Genomic DNA, 19451 nt, shown 5'->3' with positions numbered 1-19451 from the left:
TCAGTGCCAGCCCGGCTGGAACCCCTGCAGGTGCCCCAGCCCCTGGCCCAGGTCACTGGCTGTGCTGGCCTGGCTGCCCCTCCCCCTCCCCGCAACCAGGGCGTTTTCTGTGTTGGAGCCCCCCCCAGAACCCCACTGGCTTTGTCCCCATGCCCCCCCCCCGCTGGCTCTGTTCCCCCCCCCACTGGCTCTGTCGTCCCCCCAGACCCCCGCTGGCTCTGTTTCCCCCCCCCGCTGGCCCCCCCCGCTGGCTCTGTTACCCCCCCACTGGCTCTGTTACCCCCCCGCTGGCCCCCCCCCGCTGGCTCTGTTCCCCCCCCCACTGGCTCTGGCCCCCCCCTGCTGGCTCTGTCCCCACGCCCCCCTGCTGGCTCTGTTGCCCCCCTGCTGGCTCTGTTACCCCCCCCGCTGGCTCTGTCCCCCCCCCCTGCTGGCTCTGTCCCCTCCCCCGGCTCTGCTGCCCCCCCCAGGTCCCCGAGTGAGTGAGTGAGCGCTCGTGGCCTCTCTGCTGCTCCGGCATTCGTGGAGCCCGGGGCCTCACTGCCCGCACCCAGGTCTCCCCTGTCGTCCTGCAGCCACAGGCAGTGGCGCAGCACACGGCACACGGCGTGGCACACGGCACTCGGCACGGCACTCGGCACGTGGCACACAGCATGGCACATGGCATGCAGTACACAGGATGGCACTCGGCACACACTGTGGCCACAGCGCACAGCATGGCAAGCGGCACTCGGCACGCAGCACCGCGCTGTGCAGGGCCCTCGTCCCTGTGTCCCCTCCGGCGACTGTGCCTGTCCTGGAGCGTGGCCCTCATGGCGTCGTCTTAGGTGCTGTAGAACATTCCGGAAGCAGGGCTGGCGGGGAAGCGTGTGCCTTCACCACAGCGCAGATGTCCTTGGCTCTGCCCGGTCACCGGTTACTTTTCCCTCGAGAACAGAACTCCAGGGACTGCCCCGGGTTCAAGCCCCGGCTGCTCCACTTCCGATCCAGCCCCGGCTGCTGGCCTGGGGAGCCGTGGAGGTGGCCAAGTGCTCGGGGACCCGGATGGAGCGCCCGCCCCCCGGTTTCGGCCTGGCCCGGCCCTGGCTGTTGCATCCATCTGGGAAGTGAGCCAGCCGGGTTAGGTCTCTCCCTCCCCACTGTCTCGGTTTCTCTTTCCTTCGTTCGTTCCTTCTTCCTTCTCTCTCTCTCTCTCTCTTTCCTTCTTTCTTTCTGACAGTGAGAGAGAGAGACAGAGAGAAAGGTCTTCCTTTGCCGTTGGTTCACCCTCCAATGGCCGGCGCACCGCGCTGATCCGATGGCAGGAGCCAGGTGCTTCTCCTGGTCTCCCGTGGGGTGCAGGGCCCAAGCACTTGGGCATCCTCCACTGCCCTCCCTGAATCTGGTGTCCTGACCGGGACTAGAACCTGGGGGGGTGCCGGCGCCACAGGAGGAGGATTAGCCTAGTGAGCTGCGGCGCTGGCCTCGGTTTCTCTTTCAAATAAATGTTTAAAAAGAGAACTCAGGGGACCTAGCCGTTGCTGTGGGTGCTTCAGCTTTGGGGTTCACAGGTGCCCTCCGCAGGGGACGAGGGGACGAAGTGTCGGGGGTCTCAGGCGCCCTACGGATGACCCGAGGAGGGGCACGGTCAGACCCCCGGACGGCCAGCAGGTGGCGCTGTCGGCCCATCTGCTCCCTAGCCGGTTAGCGGGCGCGAACCTGGCGAGACCGAACACCCTCAGTGCAAAGGTGGGGGAGGAGGGCGGGGCCCCTGCCGCGTCTCCGAGGGCCGTGGGTGCAGGCAGATCCGGAGTCGGCCGGCGGCGGGGCCCTGCGCGCGGGGGCAGGGGCTTGTGGGGTCCCAGGGTCTGCGGGGGCGGGGCCTCTGCTGAGCCGTGTGGATGCCCGGTGCGTGGTGCAGGCTTCTGGCGGAGAGGCTGCCCCGCCCGGGCTGCAGCCAGCAATCGCTGTAATTTTTTAAAAATTTATTTATGTATTTGGAAGGCAGGGTGAATGGGAGAGAGCGAGCTGCCATCCGCTGGTTCAGTCCCCAGATGGCCTCAAGGGCCAGGGCCCGGCCAGGCTGAGGCCACGAGCTGCACCCTGGTCCCGGGTGCCGGGGCCCGAGCACCTGGTCGTCTTCCGCTGCTTGTCCAGGTGCATCAGCAGGGCGTGGGGGCTGAAGCGGCGGCCGGGACTGGTGCCCTGGCCCCCGTGGGTGTGGGAGGCGCCCTGGCCCCCGTGGGTGTGGGAGGCACCGGGGCCCATGTGGGTGCGGGAGGCACTGGGGCCCACGTGGGTGCGGGAGGTGCCCTGGCCCCCGTGGGTGCGGGAGGCGCCGGGGCCCCCGTGGGTGCAGGAGGCACCCTGGCCCATGTGGGTGCGGGAGGCACCGGGGCCCACGTGGGTGCGGGAGGCGCCCTGGCCCATGTGGGTGCGGGAGGCGCCTGGCCCCCGTGGGTGCGGGAGGCGCCCTGGCCCCCGTGGGTGCGGGAGGCACCGGGGCCCCCGTGGGTGCGGGAGGCGCCCTGGCCCCCGTGGGTGCGGGAGGCACTGGGGCCCATGTGGGTGCGGGAGGCGCCTGGCCCCCGTGGGTGCGGGAGGCGCCCTGGCCCCCGTGGGTGCGGGAGGCACCGGGGCCCACGTGGGTGCAGGAGGCGCCCTGGCCCATGTGGGTGCGGGAGGCACTGGGGCCCCAGTGGGTGCGGAGGCGCCGGGGCCCCCGTGGGTGCGGGAGGCACTGGGGCCCCCGTGGGTGCGGGAGGCGCCTGGCCCCCGTGGGTGCGGGAGGCGCCTGGCCCATGTGGGTGCGGGAGGCGCCCTGGCCCCCGTGGGTGCGGGAGGCGCCCTGGCCCCCGTGGGTGTGGGAGGCGCCGGGGCCCCCGCGGTCTGCAGAGGAAGCGCCACTCCCTCTTCTCCCAGGGACCCGCATGGGAGCTGCGTGGCCTCCGCTTGGACGCCTCCCTCTGTCCTTTGCAGGGAGCTTCCCCACGTGCACACACATGCACGCCACCTACACACACATGTGCACATACATGCCACACACAGAGGCCACGCTCACACACTACATGCCACACACATGCACACTCACCCACACACGTACACATGCATGATACATGCACGCGCACACGCGTGCACAAGGCTGTCTGCGAGCGTCTTGGCTGTGCCCGCCTCCTCTCCACGCCCTTGCTCCGGTCACCACCTGACCCCGGCCGCATAGCCAGGCCGGGAGGGGCGAGGCAATGTCCTGTTCCCCGTTCCGTTCTGTTTCACCACCAGCCTGCACCAGCTGGTTAGTTGGTCGGTTAGTGGGGTGGGTGATTGGTTAACTGGTTAGTTAGCTTGGTGGTTGGTTAGCTTGTTAGGTGGTTATTTAGTTAGCTGGTTGGTTAAGTGGTTGGTTGGTAAACTGATTGGTTAGTTGGGTGGTTGGTTAGCTGGTTTGGTCATCTGGTTAAGTGGTTGTTTAGTTAGCTGGTTGGTTAGTTGGGTGGGTGGGTGGTTAGCTGGCTGGCTAGCTGGTCTCTGCACCCAGCCTTCCGCGCAGGGACTTCCTGTTTGCTGCCTGCGGTGTCCTGTGCCCGAGATGGTGCCTGGCACACGGCAGCCACGCAGGGAGGGGCTCATTTCCCAGTGTCCCAGCCCCACCCCCACTCCCCAGGCTCCAGGGCCCTGGGGTCTGCACGCCGCCCCTGCTGCCACCCACCCAGGGGCTGGGCGTGTGGGCAGCCCAGGGAGGTGTGGGTGCTGGACACATCCCAGGGTGGGGCTGAGGAAGGGACCCCCCTGATCTAGCCCCAAGGACAGGACGTTAGGGGCGGCCCTCAGGTGCCCCTTGGCAGTGCCAGTCACAAACCTGGAGAAGAGGTTCCTCTGCTCTGCCTGCTGGCCCCACCCCCGCTGGCCCCGCGCCCCCCTGGCTGGCCCTGGAGGGGCCGGGGGAGGCAGAGCCGGAGTTGGGGCTGGGCCTGCGCTGGAATTGGTGCTGGCAGGGTGGGCACAGGCGGTGCAGGGGTAGGGGCAGACGGTGGGCAGCAGGACCGCGTGTGGGGAAAGGAGGGGTAGGGGAGAGCAGATCCCGGAGGGCTTCCTGGAGGGTGAGGACTGTTTGCTTCTCGGAGCCGGGGGGCTCTGGCGGCCCCCCACAGGCTCCCCGGTGTCAGGAGGGGCTTCGTCGCCTGGAACGAGCAGATGAGGACAGAAATCCCACCCCTCCCGTCAGCACAGGGAGGGTCCCGGTGCCCCTCTGGGCCTGGTGTCCAGCAGCCGAGTGGCTGCAGACAGGGCAGGACGGAGCCTGGGTGTCGGTGAGGCCCCCCTGGAGCGGCCGCCAGCACCTTTGGGAGGCCTTGGGGAGGGAGGAGGAGGGGCGGCCTGAGCCTCTTGGGGTCCCTGCCGCAGACCCTGCCTCACGTCGCGGTGGGGACAAGGCTGGGGCCGGGGGGGGGGCTGCGGCTGGTGTGCAGCGGGCCGTCGGGGGCCCCTGCCTGGGACGGCCAGGTGCCTCTGTCCCCAGACGCGGCAGTCAGAGGAGGCGGTGAGCTGGCGCGGCGTGGGGACCCCCAGCTGGGCACCCGGCTGCCATCTTGTGTCCGTCCCATTTTGTCCCTGGTGCCTTAGATTCTGGGCAGCCCAGAGGTCGAGGCCCCAGGGTGGAAGACCGGACCGAGGGAGCGGGGGTCTGAGCCCCGGGCACGGCCTGTCTGGGTTCGGGTCCGGGCTGTGCTCTGGTTCCAGCTTCCCGCTGCTGTCAAGGCGGGGTCAGGGCTGAGCCCCGGCACCTGGCTCGCCGGGTCCCTGACGCCCGTGTGGGGCTGGATTCCTTCCTGGCTCCCGGCTTCACCCTGGTGCCGCCCGGCTGCTGGGGGCACTGGGGCGTGAGCTGGGGTGGGTGTGCTCTCAAATGAGTAAGCAAACCGACGAAAAGCCCGTGCGGACTGCGTCCTGAAAACCTGTGCGTGGATTTGGGCTGTTGCACTAAAATAAACCTGTCTTTCAGTTCCCTTTTCCATGATCTTTTTGAAGTTCCCGCACGTATATTTATAGTCGTGTTCAGAGTGATGACAAGCTGGCTGCCCGTGAAGATGATTTAGTTATTTGAAAGGCAGAGTGACGGGGCGGGGGAGAACGGGGGAGCAGAATCTTCCATCTTCCCCTCACTCCCCAGGTGGCCGGGCTCCATCCGGCTCTCCCGTGTGGCTGCCAAGGCCCAGGCACTCGGGCCGGCACTGCTGCCTCCCAGGCCACCGCGGGACCTGGCAGAGCGGAGCAGCCGGGGTGCCCACGGGGCTCGCGGCAGCCCACCCCGCCCCCGCACGGACACCAGCACGTTCGCGAGAGGAGCGCAACTCTGCTCCCGCAGCCCAGAGACCACAGTTGGGTTCCGCCTGCGCCGCGCGCCCCGTCTGCCTCTGGCGGTTCCGGCTGGGGAGCAGAGACGCCGGCCCCGCAGGTCCACGGCACCCAGATCGTCCGGGACCTTCTTCTCGGCCGCTGCTCCCGGGCTGCCGGGCCGCTCCTGCGGGGGTCGTGGCGGGGTCTGGAGGCGGTCGTGGCCACCCGTTTGGTCTGTCCCGTCATCTGTGCAGGCTTCGGTCACCTGGGAGGCAGGCACGTGTCCTGCATGATGTCATCTTAAGGTCACACCAAGCTTGCCCCAGACCTCCTGAGAACGGCCGTTAGGTGTCTGGCCGCCGGCAGGCCCAGGGCTGCACCCAGGATCCCTGCGGTGCCCACCTCCGCCTGGACACGGTTCACGGCTGGCACCAGACCACACACCAGGCCATGCACCAGGCCACGACCAGGCCACACACCAGGCCACACACCAGGCCATGTGCCCGGCCACGACCAGGCCACGCACCAGGCCACACGCCAGGCCACACACCAGGCCATGCACCAGTCCATGCACCAGGCCACACGCCAGGCCATGCACCAGGCCACACGCCAGACTACGCACCAGGCCACGCACCAGTCCACGCACCAGACCACATGCCAGGCCACACACCAGGCCACGCACCAGACCACACACAAGGCCACGCACCAAACCACGCATCAGACCACGCACCAGGCCACGTGGCCTCCTTGTCGGCTCTGTGGTCAGCCCTTCACTCACTCCCAGGGAAATGTCTGCCAGTGAACACCACAGACCCCCTGCTGAGCACGGGCGACCCTGCCCCCCGCTGTGGACCCCGACCTGAGCCCGGGAGACCCCGCTTCTGGGGTCGGTGGTCTCCACTGCTCCCGCAGCGCCTGGTGGGCCCCGGTCGGTGGGTTCCCTAGGGTCGCCCAGGGCAGCCCCTGCCTCTGTTTCCAGTGGTGCTGCACGGCATGGCCTTCATCTGCCCTCCTGACGACGAAGCGTCCACCCGGCGGCCCGGGGGGAGCCCCGCTCTGATCCCCCCCGGCCGCTGGGAGCCTGCCGGGGTCGGGCTGCCCACACGTGCTGGGCCCGGCTTGCCCGGGGGGTCCTTTGCCCTGACACGCACCCTCCCTCGCCCCAGGTCGCCCGGTCACCCCCACGGCCGCAGCGCCCCTGGGGCCTGGGGTACCACCGGCCTGAGGATCCAGGGGCCTGGCCGTGGGCTTCCCGCCGGGGTCGCAGGGTCAGGCTGCCGAGTTCTCCAGGCCTGTGGAGCCGGTGGGCCTGGCAGTCAGGTCGGCTCCTGGGCTCTGGCTGGCTTGGCCACGTGGTGGCTGAGTGACCGGCTGCTGCCGGGTGGGGGTGAGCAGCAGGGCCCCCCGAGGGGCCTTGGGCTGGAGGGGAGGCTCCAGGCAGGCGGTGGCCCCAGGCCCTCCACGGGGGCCTGAGCTGCACCCCCCAACACCCGGACTTCTCGGCTGTGAGTCTGTTCCTGGGGGCCCACCCCCAGCCTGCACAGCACACACGTGAGGGCGGGGGTGGGCCGTGGGCAGTGAGGGGCTGGGGCGGGCGGGGGTCCTGTGGCATTCTGGGCACTGCTTGGGACCTCAAAGGGCCGGGCTCAGCACAGTGTCGGGGGCAGGGCTGGGGCCCAGGGGTCTCCGTGTGTGCAGGCCTGTCTCTTCCCTCAGAGCTGGGATTCGTCTGTGGTGTGGGGGCCCAGTGGGTCCTGGGGCCGAGAGGTCAGGGCCCCCACCCCAGCCACTGATGCCAGCGGGGGGCGTGGTGGCCCCCACTTCCTGGGCGCTGACACAGGTGGTGGGAGGCGGGGAGGGGGCGTGGCACGGGGCAAGCCGGGGCTTGTGATGGGCCCCGGCACTCGAAGCACCAGCGGCTGCCGTGTGGGACACACGGGAGGGGGTGCGGCCGGTGTGGGAAGCGGAAGCAGCCGTGAGCCCCCTGGGGGGTGGGGGTGGGCGGCTCTGAGGGCGGGGGCTGTGAGGGCCCGTCCCCGTGTGGGGAGGGTCCTCCCGTCTGCCTGGGGGTGCCCCGACTTCCTGATCACCGGCCACAGGGACAAGTAGTGGGCCCGTGCGCCATGACTGCACCGGCGATCGCTGGGAGTGGCAGCCAAACCCCCACAGCCCCAACACCCTGTGGCCGGAGTGGGGGCTCCTCGGTCCGCAGCCCCTCCCCACATGGCCACAGATGCGGCTCCCGCCAGCCCCAGGGCTCGGGCGTGGCCTGCAGCGGGGCTAGTGGGGCAGGGCAGACAGGAGAGGGGTGCCGGGGCTGTGCCGGACGGGACTTGAGCCAGCCTGGCGGTGCGAGGCGGCGGGCCCTGTGCCAACCGCTGACCTCATGGCCGGCCGTCGGTGGCTTCGTCTTGGCTTGTGGCAGCCGGTGTGGTGCCGTTGCCTAATTAGGCTTGACGGTGCCAGCCCAGCCGGAGCCCCGAGCGGCCCGCGCTCCGCCCACGTGTTGGGGCGTGGCTCCCGCCCTGGCAGGAAGCTGCCCCGACTGCTCAGGAGCCGGGTGGTAGCCAGCCGGGCGGCCGCAGGGCAGCTCTCGGGAGACCCCTACCTGCGGGAGCCTGGAGCGGTGCAGGTGAGGTGGGGCCAGGAGGGCCTGCTGTGCCTGGGGGGCTCTGAGGCCCGGGACCCCGCGAGCCCCCGTGCCAGACCTGCTGCCCATTGTGGGGCATTGTGGAGGGCTGGGAGTGGGCTGGGCTGGGGGTCCTGGGGAGTCCCTGGGGTGAAGGGGGCCCCAGAGCTTTGGCGCGAGGAGGGGAGTGAGGCAGGGGCTGGGGCCCGTGGAGGAGGGGGCTGCTGCTGGAGACGAGGCCTTGCCAGCCCTGGCCGTGCCCCGTGTCTGGGAGGCCCCGGTGTCCCAGTGTCTCCGAGGGCCAGGCCTGGGCAAGTCGTACGGCTCCAGGGCCCAGTGGCCAAGGCCTCCTGTGGCCTCTGTCCGTGGCTCTGTGGGCCCTGGGCAGGGGAGCACCAGGGAGAGGTGGGCTTTGAGGACAAGGGGGCCAGGAAGGCTCTGGAAGGAGTCGCGGAGTTGGGAAGCAAGGCTGAAGCCGGCATGTGGTTGCCCAGGAGACCACAGGGGTGGCCATGCACAGGGGCCGGGCTGAGTGGGAGCTGGGAGGGCCGGGGTGAGGGCAGAGGGCGCCTGCGAGCAGGCAAGGCTGTGGCAGCAGAGCGGGCCCCCGTGCGGCTGGCGGCCGCTGCACGTCTGAGCCTCTCGGAGTGTTGTCCCTGGGGAGGACGCTGGGGCGCCCTCCCACCTCTGGCCTCCCTGCCGGCCCCGTCCGCCCCGGCGTTAGTGGGGCCTCCTGGAGCTGGGCTGCAACCCCGCCGCCCTCCAGCAGGGGTCGCCAGGGCACAGCCGCGTCCCAGCCCCGCGTGGCTGCCCTGACGGCCCACCAACCCCGCTGCCCCTTCTCCTCCCTCCAGGCGTGCGATGAGTGGCAGGCCCAGATTCCACGTCGGCCAGGGTCGCTGGGGGCCGAGGAGCCTCAGAGCAGCCCCCACCCCACCCCGGAGGGCCGGCCCCTGCTGCTGACGCGGGCCCGCAGCCCCCTCCTCCAGCCCTCGCCGGCTCCAGGATGGCCCCCCCACAGGCTGGCCCCCTTCCTGGCCCTGCTGCCCGACCCCAGGACCCAGGGCCGGATCTGGAACGTGGCCAGTTCTTCCTGAGCGCCAACGTCCTGCCTGTGGGTGAGTGAGGCCCGGGCCTGGTCCCCGGGTGCTGAGCTGGAGTGCTTGTGTCCCCGGGGGCCCTGGGATGCCCCTGGGGCCTCTCCGAGGCTCCCTCTGCCGTGGCCGGGGCCTGACCACACCTGTGCCTGCATGGCCCGGGGGACGGCTCCCCGTGTTCTGGGTGCCGTGGGGTCTCGGATGAGCCTGGTGCCTGGGCACGGTCAGGAGGGCGGGCTCCCCTTGGGGGTCCTCAGGGAGCAGGGCTGATCCGCTCCGTGTCTGGCAGGGCTGCCTGGGGCTGCTGCGTGTGCGTGTGCAAGTGTGTGCGTGTGCACAGACTGCAGCCCTGTGCCCGCAGAGGCGGGTCTGGCTTGCTAATCCCATGTTCTGCAGATGTGCCCGGACAGGTCCCGCCGGCGGGTGGAGAGAGTGCTCAGCTGCGCCGGCCCCTGCAAGCTCTGTCTGGAACAGACCCCAGGGGGAGGGGAGGCTGGGGGCGGGGCGGGGGTGACCTGGGGGTCCCTGGGTGCAGGGATGGAGCTGGGCCACCGGGGAGGGCAACTGCTCCGCCCCTCCTGCCGCTGGCCGCCCCTGTGTCCACGCCCTGGGAGGTCTGGGAGGTCTGCGCTGGGTGCTGGGCTGAGGCAGGGGTGGGGGCACCTGGTCTGGCCCTGGAGTCTTTCCGGAATGCTCTCTGGCAGCCGCATTGAGCAGGGGGTTTCCTGCTGGGAGCGAGGGGACGGCCCGCGGCAGCACAGCTGCCGCCTGGTTCACACTGACGTCCTGCTGAGCTGACACCCATCCTGGCCGACGCGGCTCAGGACTGTGCGTGCGTGTGTGTGTGTGTGCGTGTGTGTGTGTGGCGGGGTGTCGGCCAGGCACCCAGGTGGGTGGGCTTGGGGTCTGTTCTCACCAGCTGGGCTTCTGGGTCTCGGCTCGGGAACCAAGCACGGAGCCCAGCCACACATGCCCAGCACCCGCCCTGTGCCCCGTCCATTCCAGCTCCCAGGCTCTGCGCCCACCAGGGGCCAGGCCTCAGGCCCCAGACCAGCAGTGAGCGTGGGCTCTGTGACGCCGGGGCGCGGGCCTGGCCCGGGAGTCCCACCTTCCTGCCTGAGACCCTCGGCCCTGGGGCAGCTCTGCTGAGCTGCTTGGGGGAGGCCTGAGCCCCCCGGCCGGGGACGGGGCTGGTGGGCAGTGGGGGACAGGAGGGCGTTGGGGTGTCCTCCATTGGCAACTCGTGGCTGACAGCCCCCCGCCCCGTGGTTCGTCTTACCCAGTTCTCCTGTATCCATGGTAACCAGGTTTCGTTTAGATCAACTGAATCCAATTCCCCAGGAGAAGGGTGGGGGCTCCCGGGCTCGTGGTCCCAGCCAGGGGCTTGCAGCTTTGGGGTGCGGCTCCGGCACCCAAGTCTTGAGCCCCGGACCTTGGGGGGCTCTGCAGGGGAGCTGGGACCCTCCCTGGCCCTGACTGTGCACTAACCCAGGCTTGGGGGCAGCCTCCTCTCGGAACCACCAGGGCACGGGTGCCGGGGGTGAAGGGCTCGGCAGACACGGAGGCATCCCCGGGGGGTCTCTGGGCTCACCCAGTGCCCTGGAGAGAGGCGGGAGGGGCTGCGGTGGCCGCTTCCTTGTTCCTCCCAGTGCCTGCTGGGGTTCGGGTAGGAGGACCCGGGGAGCTGGCCCTGCTCCCCCTCCCTGAGGCTGGGCTGTGCCCCCACTGGCAGGAAGCCTGCGGTGGCCAGGGTCCCAGAGCTCGGAGGTGGGCGCCTCGCTTGGGCCGTCCCGCCTGGAGCAAGGGGCCTGCAAGGCTCCCACTCTGCCCCTCCCCTCCCAGGGTCCCAGGGGCTCTCTGCTCGGCTCTCGCTCCCCGTGAGCGGCTGGGCCTCTGCTCTGTTGGGCCCTGGTGGGGGGCCCTGGGTGAGGGCTGAGAGGCCGTTGTTGGGCCCAAGTGGCTGAGGGTGCGTGTGCCCCTAGGGCTGCTGGCCTCTGGACGTGGCGGGTCCCCCTGCACCACTGTGGACGTGGCGGGTCCCCCTGCACCCCTGTGGATGTGGTGGGTCCCCCTGCGCCCTGTGGACATGTCAGGTCCCCACTGCACCCCTGTGGACGTAGCAGGTCCCCCCGCACCCCTGTAGATGTGTCAGGTCCCCCTGCGCCCTGTGGACGTGGCGGGTCCCCCTGCACTCCTGTGGACATGGCGGGTCCCCCTGCACCCCTGTGGACGTGGCGTGTCCCCCTGCACCCCTGTGGACATGGTGGGTCCCCCTGCACCCCTGTGGACATGGTGGGTCCCCCCGCACCCCTGTAGATGTGTCAGGTCCCCCTGCGCCCTGTGGACATGGTGGGTCCCCCTGCACCCCTGTGGACATGGCGGGTCCCCCTGCACCCCTGTGGATGTGGTGGGTCCCCCTGCGCCCTGTGGCCATGTCAGGTCCCCCTGTACCCCTGTGGACATGGTGGGTCCCCCTGCACCCTGTGGACGTGGCTGGGGAGGGAGCCTGTGTCCCTCCGCTCCCCGAGCTGCGTGTGCATCTGTCTGTGCTCACTGAGCGGTGGCTGGAGCAGCCGTGGCTGGAGCAGCCGTGGCAGGGTGGAGAGACACGCGGGCCCCCGGGGGCTTCCTCCACTTCAAAGCGCGCTCAGATCTGTGCTGTCCTGGAGTCCGCCCACCGGTGCCGTGCCGGCCTCTTGTGGTTGATGATGAAGGCAAGACCGGCTGGGAGGAGAATCTCTGGAAAAACACAGAAGAGCTGAGGGGGTCGGGGAGGTGGGCTGCGGCCCTGGTGGCCCCTCCCGCCACGGCCCCGGGACTGGGGGCTCGGCCGGGCTCCTGAATCTGGGTTCCCTGTGAGCCTGCCTTCCCCAGGAGGCGGCAGCGGGGTCACCGCCGGGCGCCTGGAAGCGGGAGCCGCGGTTATAAGTAACGTGGCGAGGGAGACCGCGCCGCCCTGCGCCCCTCTGCCGGCCGCGGGCCTCCCCTCGGGTGAGCACGCAGGGAGGGCGGGCGGGGGCTTTGCAGCTCCCTGCTGAGGCTCCGCGCCTGGAGAGAGGGTGCAGCTCTCTCGGGCTCAGCGCCATCTGTGGTGGGACCCGGCCCCCGCTCCTTGCACACGGCCCCTTCTCTCCCTGGACACCGCCCCTGCCCTGGGTGGGGGCTCTGGGCACAGACCGGCTGCCCTCATGCATCTGAGCAGCCAAAATGGTGTCACCCCCCCCCCCCACGCCGACCCTTGTTCTGGACGTGGTTCCTACGGGCAGCCTCGGCCAGCCTGCCCTGGCCCACTGGCAACGAGACTGTGGCTGTGGGGCGCGGGCGAGGGTCTTTATTTCTTTTTTTAAAAGATTCATTTATTTACTTTGAAAGTCAGAGTTACAGAGAGAGAGAGAGAGAGAGAGAGAGAGAGAGAGAGAGAGAGAGAGAGTCTTCCATCCGCTGGTTCACTCCCCAGTTGGTCGCAACGGCCAGCCAGAGCTGCGCCGATCCGAAGCCAGGAGCCAGGAGCTTCTTCCAGGTCTCCCACGTGGGTGCAGGGGCCCAGGGACTCGGGCCATCTTCCACTGCTGTCCCAGGCCACAGCAGAGAGCTGGATTGGAAGTGGGGCAGCCGGGTCTCGAACTGGTGCCCATATGGGATGCTGGTACAGTAGGTGGTGGCTCTACCCGCTGCGCCACAGCGCCGGCCCTGAGGGTCTTTATTCTTGGAGGCCGTGTCGCCTGTGGTCCAGAGCCTGTTCTGCAGGGAGACTGACTCCGGGAAGCCAGCGGCCTCTGAGCCTCAGTGCATGGCAGACTTGGCTGTGCCGACATTCGGGGTGTGGCGACTGACCCCAGACCCATCCCCAGGGAAGCAGGCAACCCCGGGCTTGCTGGGAAGGGGCTGGACGCTGGGTGCAGCATCAGGGAGAGGGACAGCCTGGGCGGGGCTGTAGGCGGGGCTGGCCCAGAGGTGGGGCTGGCCCAGAGCTGGGGCTGACCTGGAGGAGGGGCTGACCTGGAGGCGGGGCTGACCTGGAGGTGGGGCTGGCCTGGAGGGGGGCTGTCCTGGAGGTGGGGCAGGCCTGGAGGCGGAGCTGACCTGGAGGTGGGGCTGACCTGTAGGTGGGGCTGGCCTGGAGGGGGGCTGGCCTGGAGGTGGGGCTGGCCTGGAGGCGGGGCTGTCCTGGGGGCGGGGCTGTCCTGGGGGCGGGGCTGGGCTGTAGGCGGGGCTGACCTGGAGGCGGGGCTGGCATGGAGGAGGGGCTGACCTGGAGGTGGGGCTGTCCTGTAGGCGGGGCTGTCCCATAGGTGGGGCTGTCCTGTAGGTGGGGCTGTCCTGGAGGCGGGGTTCTCCTGGAGGTGGGGCTGGCCTGGAGGCGGGGCTGACCTGGGGGCGGGGCTGGCCGGGAGGCGGGGCTGGCTGGGAGGCGGGGCTGACCTGTAGGTGGGGCTGGCATGGAGGCGGGGTTCTCCTGGAGGTGGGGTTCTCCTGGAGTTGGGGTTCTCCTGGAGACGGGGCTGTCCTGGAGGCGGGGCTGTCCTGGAGGCGGGGCTCTCCTATAGGTGGGGCTGGCCTGTAGGTGGGGCTGTCTTGGAGGCGGGGCTGACCTGGGGGCGGGGCTGGCTGGGAGGCGGGACTGGCTGGGAGGCGGGGCTGACCTGGAGGCGGGGCTCTCCTATAGGTGGGGCTGGCCTGTAGGTGGGGCTGGCCCAGAGGCGGGGCTGGCCTGGAGGCGGGGCTTACCTGGAGGCGGGGCTGTCCTAGAGGCGGGGCTGGCCTGGAGGCGGGGCTGACCTGGGAAGGCTGAGCCCGCAGAGCCGCAGGTCGTCCATACTGGTCATGTGCAGTGTGGGTGTGGGGAGGAAACCTGGTCTTGGGGTCTTCCTGAGGGGGAGCAGGGTCCTGAGGCCCTGCACCCCAGGCTCCCCCGGGCCACACTCCCCAATCTCGAGCTCGGCGGGGCTGTCTGGGGCTTCCCTGGGGTCGAGCGCGGCAGGATGTCTGTGGGGGCATCTGGGAAGGGGGCTCCAGGGCTGCCGGCAGCAGCCCCCGGGCAGGACCGTGGTGGCAGCAGAGCAAGGTGCTGCCCCTGGGGTCCACGGCGCCCCTGGCCCTGGCTGGGACCCCAAGGGTGGGGAGGCTGCAGAGTCCCTTGGGCCCTGGGCAGAGGCGAGGCCGTTAGGGGCTGGGGTCCGGAGCCTGCTCCCCCGCGTGGGCCCTGCCCTGGGTGGGCTCAGCCGAGGGACACCGCCCTGCCTGGCCAGGGTCTCTTGCTGTCTGGGACTTGGGGTCTGAGTCTGTTTCCCACCTGCAGGGAAGAGTGTCGGCCCCTCTTGCCCCCTCCCGGCCCTGCTCCTGGGGCAGTCAGCCCTGGGTGGGCGGCATGGCCCGAGGGGGGTCCCTCCTGTCTGCCTGCCATCGCACACCCTAGAATGGTGGCCGAGGGACCATGGGCCGCCTCCGGGGCCGCCTCTCTTCAGGCCTGTGAAAGAGCAGGGCGCGTGGGGGTCAGCAGAGGGCGGGGGTGCGGGCAGCGTGGCTGTCCAGGTAGTGTCCGAGCGAGGGGCAGGGGTGGGGGCCTGGTACGCAGTCGGCGCTCCGTGCACGCTGGGCCAGAGGCACGGTCGGTGCCGGGTGCAATGCTGGCGTGGAGGCAGCTGGGCCGGCCGTAGGCGGGGAGCCCGGCGCGGGTGCAGATCTGCCTGACGGCCAGGGCTGCCCTCGGGCAGGGGCTGGGGCCGTGGGGGGCTGCAGCCCCCTCTGATCTCTGTTTCAGGGACTTGCATCCCCCTCAGCCCTGGGGTCAGCCCCGCCCACCGTGCCCAAGCTGAGGGACACGTTGGGGGCGGCCGGTCTGCTCTGCCCGGATCCCAAGTTCTTGCTGAGCCCCGCCTGGGCTCCCCCAGGCCTCCCTGCACCCCCTCCTCGAGCCGAGTGCTGCCCACGGCGCTCCACCCGCGACGCCCGGCCTCCTGGGGCAGGTGCCCTGCCCTCCCCCTGCCCAGCCCTGCCCCCGCTGAACCACGCTCGGTCGGCCTTCCTCACAGCCTGCCTCCCATCTGCCCCGCCCCAGCACGCACACCATGGACGCACACATCCGTGCAAACACGCATGTGCACACACAGAAGCACAGCGCGGGCACGCTGCACGCATGCGCACTGACACGTGTCCACTGTAAACACGCGTAGTGCACACATGTGTGCATCGGTACATGTGTGCAGGTGTGCACACGTCTGTACACAGTAACCCACGTCACACACAGCATGCGTGTGGACACACACCTGCGCACACACACACCCTCCCAGCCAGCCAGACCCCTCCCCCGGGCCTCAGGCCCTCCCCCTCAGGCAGGGTCACTGGCCACTGAGCGGGAGCCCCGGGGACGCCCGGGGAGCGCTCGCCAGTGGCTGTGGGAAGGCGTGAGGAGTGCGCGTCAGCCTGGCAGATGGCACCGCCGGGGTCGCGGCCACGCCAGCCTGCTAGCGGAAGTGTGCGCCGTAGGCCTGGGGCTCTGGAGGTGGGAAGAGGGGCGGGGCCCAGCGTGGGGGCTGGGCGGGGCCTGCTCACTGGCGCCCTCTGGAAGCGGCTCAGTGGGGCTTCAGGTCAGCCAGAGGCCCTGGGACGGGGCTCTCCACCAGGGGCCCCCGCTCGGTGCCCTCCCCTCGGCTGCCCCCAGAAGGCAGCGCTGGGCCCTGGTGTCCCATGGCCCAGGGGGGCTGGGGGCCTGGAGCACACAGCGTCTCCATGACTGTGACCCCGGCCACGTGGCCTGGAGCAGCACCTGCCCGGCCCCGGGCGCCCCGCCCACGCGGCCTGCAGCTTGGGTCCGCGGCATCTCCTGTCAGGCCTCTGGGGTGCCGGGCCCACCATGTTTTCCCAGGGGCGCTGGGGGCTGACCCCGCCTTGGGGTCCTGGCTGGTGGGGAGCAGAGGCTGCAGCCATGGGGATGGCCCAGGGTCACGTGGCCTTGACCCAGCTCACAGGCTCCTTGTCCTCAGGACTTGCATGGCAATGTCACTCGTGCCTGAGCCAGGGACTCCTGGGGGCCCAGGGAGAGTGGCTGCCGGCCGGTGGTGTCTGTTAGCGTCACCCTCGCCCGCCCGTGTGTCCCCACCCCCTGCTCAGCACCGGCTCTGCGTGGCCCAGCGTCTGGGGGTGCTGGGGCCGGGGGTCGGCCCTGCCCTGCCCCTGTGTCCCAGGCTACCGCCCACCCGTGTGGGGGTGCCGAGCGCCCGTTCTGCGCGCCGCCTTGAGTTCCGGCTGGGAACGGGACGTCTGAACGGCAGATGCTGCTGGGAACGAAGCACACGCGTTCTAAATTTGGCTGGTTGGGAGCTGCACATTTGCCCAATCAGACCGATCGATCTGGCGTGCGTGTGCGCCTGTGCGGGCCGTGCTGTGCCCCCCCTGCCCCCCCGCCCCCAGCAGCTCTCCGTGCTGACCTCGGCCGTGGGGAGGTCTCCGGGCCACCTGTCCTGCCCAGAGCCGGGCACAGCCGCCCGAGGGACGTGTCTCAGGGCGCAGGGGCGGCCCGTGCGGGTCACAGGAAGCTGGGCCCGGCTGCTGGGCCTGGGGGTGTGGTGGGCACTCAGCTCCCAGGCTGCAGGGGCCTCACGGTTCCTGTCCTGTGACACTGCAGGGGCCAAGGCAGGGACCTTCCCAGGAGGGCTTCCTGGAAGAGGTGTCTTGGTGCCAACTGGGAACCCCAGCGGGTGGGAGAGGGGACACAGGGGATGGGAAGAGCCAAGCCTAGTGGGTATCTGTGAGGGGTGGGGGTCTGGCTGTGGGGCCCCCAGGTAACCAGTGTCTTAGTGGCATGGCGCAGGGTGTGGAGCTGGCCTGGAGGCCCAGTGTGGCTGAGGGCAAGGCCCAGGCAGTGGCACTGGGGGGACGGGGGGACGGCTGGCTGGGGGGCTGCCAGGTCAGGTGGCAGGTCAGGTACCAGGTCAGGTGGTGGCCGGGGACGCAGGCTAATCACCCTGGCTGCTGGAGCCGCCTGCAGCAGCACCTGGCTGTGTGGGCACATGGCACACGGCCCACAGCCCACGGCACATGGCACAAGGCACAGGGCACACGGCACACGGTCCAGGGCACGTGGCACACGGCACATAGCACACGGCACAGGGCTCAGGGCACATGGCCCATGGCACACGGCACACGGCACACGGCCACCTGTCCCACATTCCAGGGATTCTTGGAACCTTGGCTGGGAGCGGAGATTCCCCTCATTTTGCTCGCGGTTTTCGATTTGCATTTTGGTCCTGGCTCCCTGCAGAAGCCAGTCCAGGTTCCATCCCGCCGCCCGTGGCTGCGACTGTGCCCGCCGCTCTGGCTGCATGCCGCGTCCCCCGGGGCTTCTCAACAGTGGCCCCACGTGGCTGTGCCCGGACCGGACCTCTCTGCCCCCATCGGAAGAGACCCCTCACCCCGCCCCCAGCCGAGATCCGCGCCTCTGGGAAAGGTGGGCGGGAGGGAGCTGCCCCCTCGGTCGCCCAGGAATTGGAGGGGCCTGGGCTTCCCCACCCCGCCTGTCCCAGCCCTAGGGGTCTCCAAGGGGCTGCTCAGGGCTGTCACTGAGCAAAGTCCCTGGAGGGCCTGGGGAGGGCGGGCAGAGTGCGGGGTGCACCCCCAGCCAGGCAGGGGGCCCTCAGGACGTCTGGCGGCTCCCACACGGGGTCCCGTCCCGGCCTGTGCAGTCAGTCCTGGGAGGGTCTGGGGGTGCCGGGGGCGGGGCTGCCGTCACTCATCACAGCTCATCAGGTGGTTCCCCCTCCGTCCAGGGCACGCGTGTCCACTCCCTCCCCGTGGGGCCCTGGCCTGGGCAGTGGGCCCCTGGCAGCTGGGGCACCGGCTCTCAGGAGCTGCCTGCATTTCCCCCGGGGGCGGCTCTGACGGAATCGCCGCAGAGTCGAGGCCGAGGTGCGAATGCCTGGCTCACGGCCACGGCGGGGCGGGGCGGGGGGCAGGGGCGGGGCGGGGCGGGGGCAGCGGGGAGTCGCCTGGGAAGCACACAGCCTCCCTCAGCTGGGCCTGGCCCAGCGTCCTCTGTGTGGCCGGGGGCAGCGGCCGGCGGCCTGTACCTGGGCACGCAGAGGCTCCGGGGCAGAGGCTGAGGCTGCTGGCGGGGCGCCGGGACCCGAGCCGGCTCCGGCGTCGCCTCTGCAGCCTCCAGGCCAGGGCGGGAGGGTGGCCAGGGTCCGGCCGGAGGCGGCGTTGCTCATGGAGGACGCTCACTGGGGAGCCCCACCCCGACCCGCGCCGGGTGCACCCTCCCCTGTCTCGGGGGGCCTGGCGGGAACCTGAACCAGCTCAGACCATGCCGAGCAGAGCCCTGGAACCCTCGCTGGGCAGAGACAGGTGCCGAGGGCTCCCCTACCGGGCAGGGCTCGGGCTGGCCTCAGCGAAGGCTGCAGGGCTCCAGCTGTGGAAGCCATGCAGGGGGTGGGTGAGCAGGGGCTGTCTCTGCACGGGCACGGGTGGGTGAGGAGGGCTGGCTGCAGAGGCTGCCTCCCACGTGGCCAGGGCCGCCCGGGGGCCGAGGCCTCTCCAGATGCTCTGTCGTCAGCCAAACCCTTCACTGCTTGGAGGGGCTGGGAGCTGGGGCGCAGGCTCCGGCAGGGAGGTCCCAGGAAGGCACCCCAGGGAGTGGCGCTTGGCTATGGCTGCGGTGGGGCCCCCAGGATCGGCCGCGGCCAGCGCCTGCATTGCCCGGCGCCCATTCGGGCTCTCTCTCCAGGCCTGGGGGACCTGTTTCCAAGACAGCAGCACCAGGCGCCCCTCCCCCAGGCCAGAGGCTGCCCCCTGAAGTGCGCTGAGCGGAGGGGCACTGTCGCCCCGCCCCCACCGCCTGCAGACCCCACCCCTGGCGTCTCAGCTGGGGAAGGGGTGGCCTGGGTGCCCCTCTCAAACGCCGCGCGTCGGGGCTGGGCGTGCAGAGTGATGCCCGCCCGGCGCCCCTGCGGGGCCGCGGTCCCGGCCCCGCCCCCTTCCCGGCCCGCGGCTCCGGGCGCGCAGAGGACGGGGAGCCGGAGGCCGCGGGTGCCTCTTTGCGGAAAAAGTACTTTGGCTGCGGCGGCGCGGAGCGGGCGGCCGGCCCCGCTGCGCGCCCCGCGCCCCCGCTCCGCGCCCGCCCGGAGCCCGCGTCCCCGGCCCCTCCCGCGCGGGGCGGGCAGGGGTGTGGTGCGGGCGCACGAGTGACAGCGCGCTCCTCGCACGGCGCCCCGCGGGCGCAGAGCCCCCGCGCCCGAGCCGCCGCGCGCAGCCCGCCCGAGCCCGAGCCCGCGCCCGGCCGCCGCCGCCGCCGCCGCCGCGGAGACAATGGACGCGGGAGCCGCCCCGCAGCAGCAGCACAGTAGGTGCCGCTCCGGTCGCTGCGCCGCGCGGGCCGCGGCTGCTGGACGCGCGGGGGCGCCGCTGTCCCCGGTGCG

At 70.8% G+C, this 19451-nt stretch overlaps 1 protein-coding gene across 1 annotated transcript in view; it reads left to right on the top strand.

The window, feature by feature from the left end:
• Positions 1–19251: 19251 nt before the first annotated feature.
• The window catches only part of PLCH2 (phospholipase C eta 2), a 44282-nt gene continuing 44082 nt past the window's right edge, over positions 19252–19451 (top strand). The window contains exon 1 of the mRNA XM_089299358.1: positions 19252–19375. Within this exon, the coding sequence (XP_089155484.1) occupies positions 19342–19375 (34 nt within the window). The 5' untranslated portion in view covers positions 19252–19341. The remainder of the gene's footprint in view (positions 19376–19451) is intronic.

The sequence above is a fragment of the Oryctolagus cuniculus genome, chromosome 7 (assembly GCF_051225735.1).
Source record: "Oryctolagus cuniculus isolate XC-2025 breed Fujian yellow rabbit chromosome 7, ASM5122573v1, whole genome shotgun sequence".
Lineage (NCBI taxonomy): Eukaryota > Metazoa > Chordata > Mammalia > Lagomorpha > Leporidae > Oryctolagus > Oryctolagus cuniculus.
This window is presented reverse-complemented; position numbering and strand designations above follow the sequence as displayed.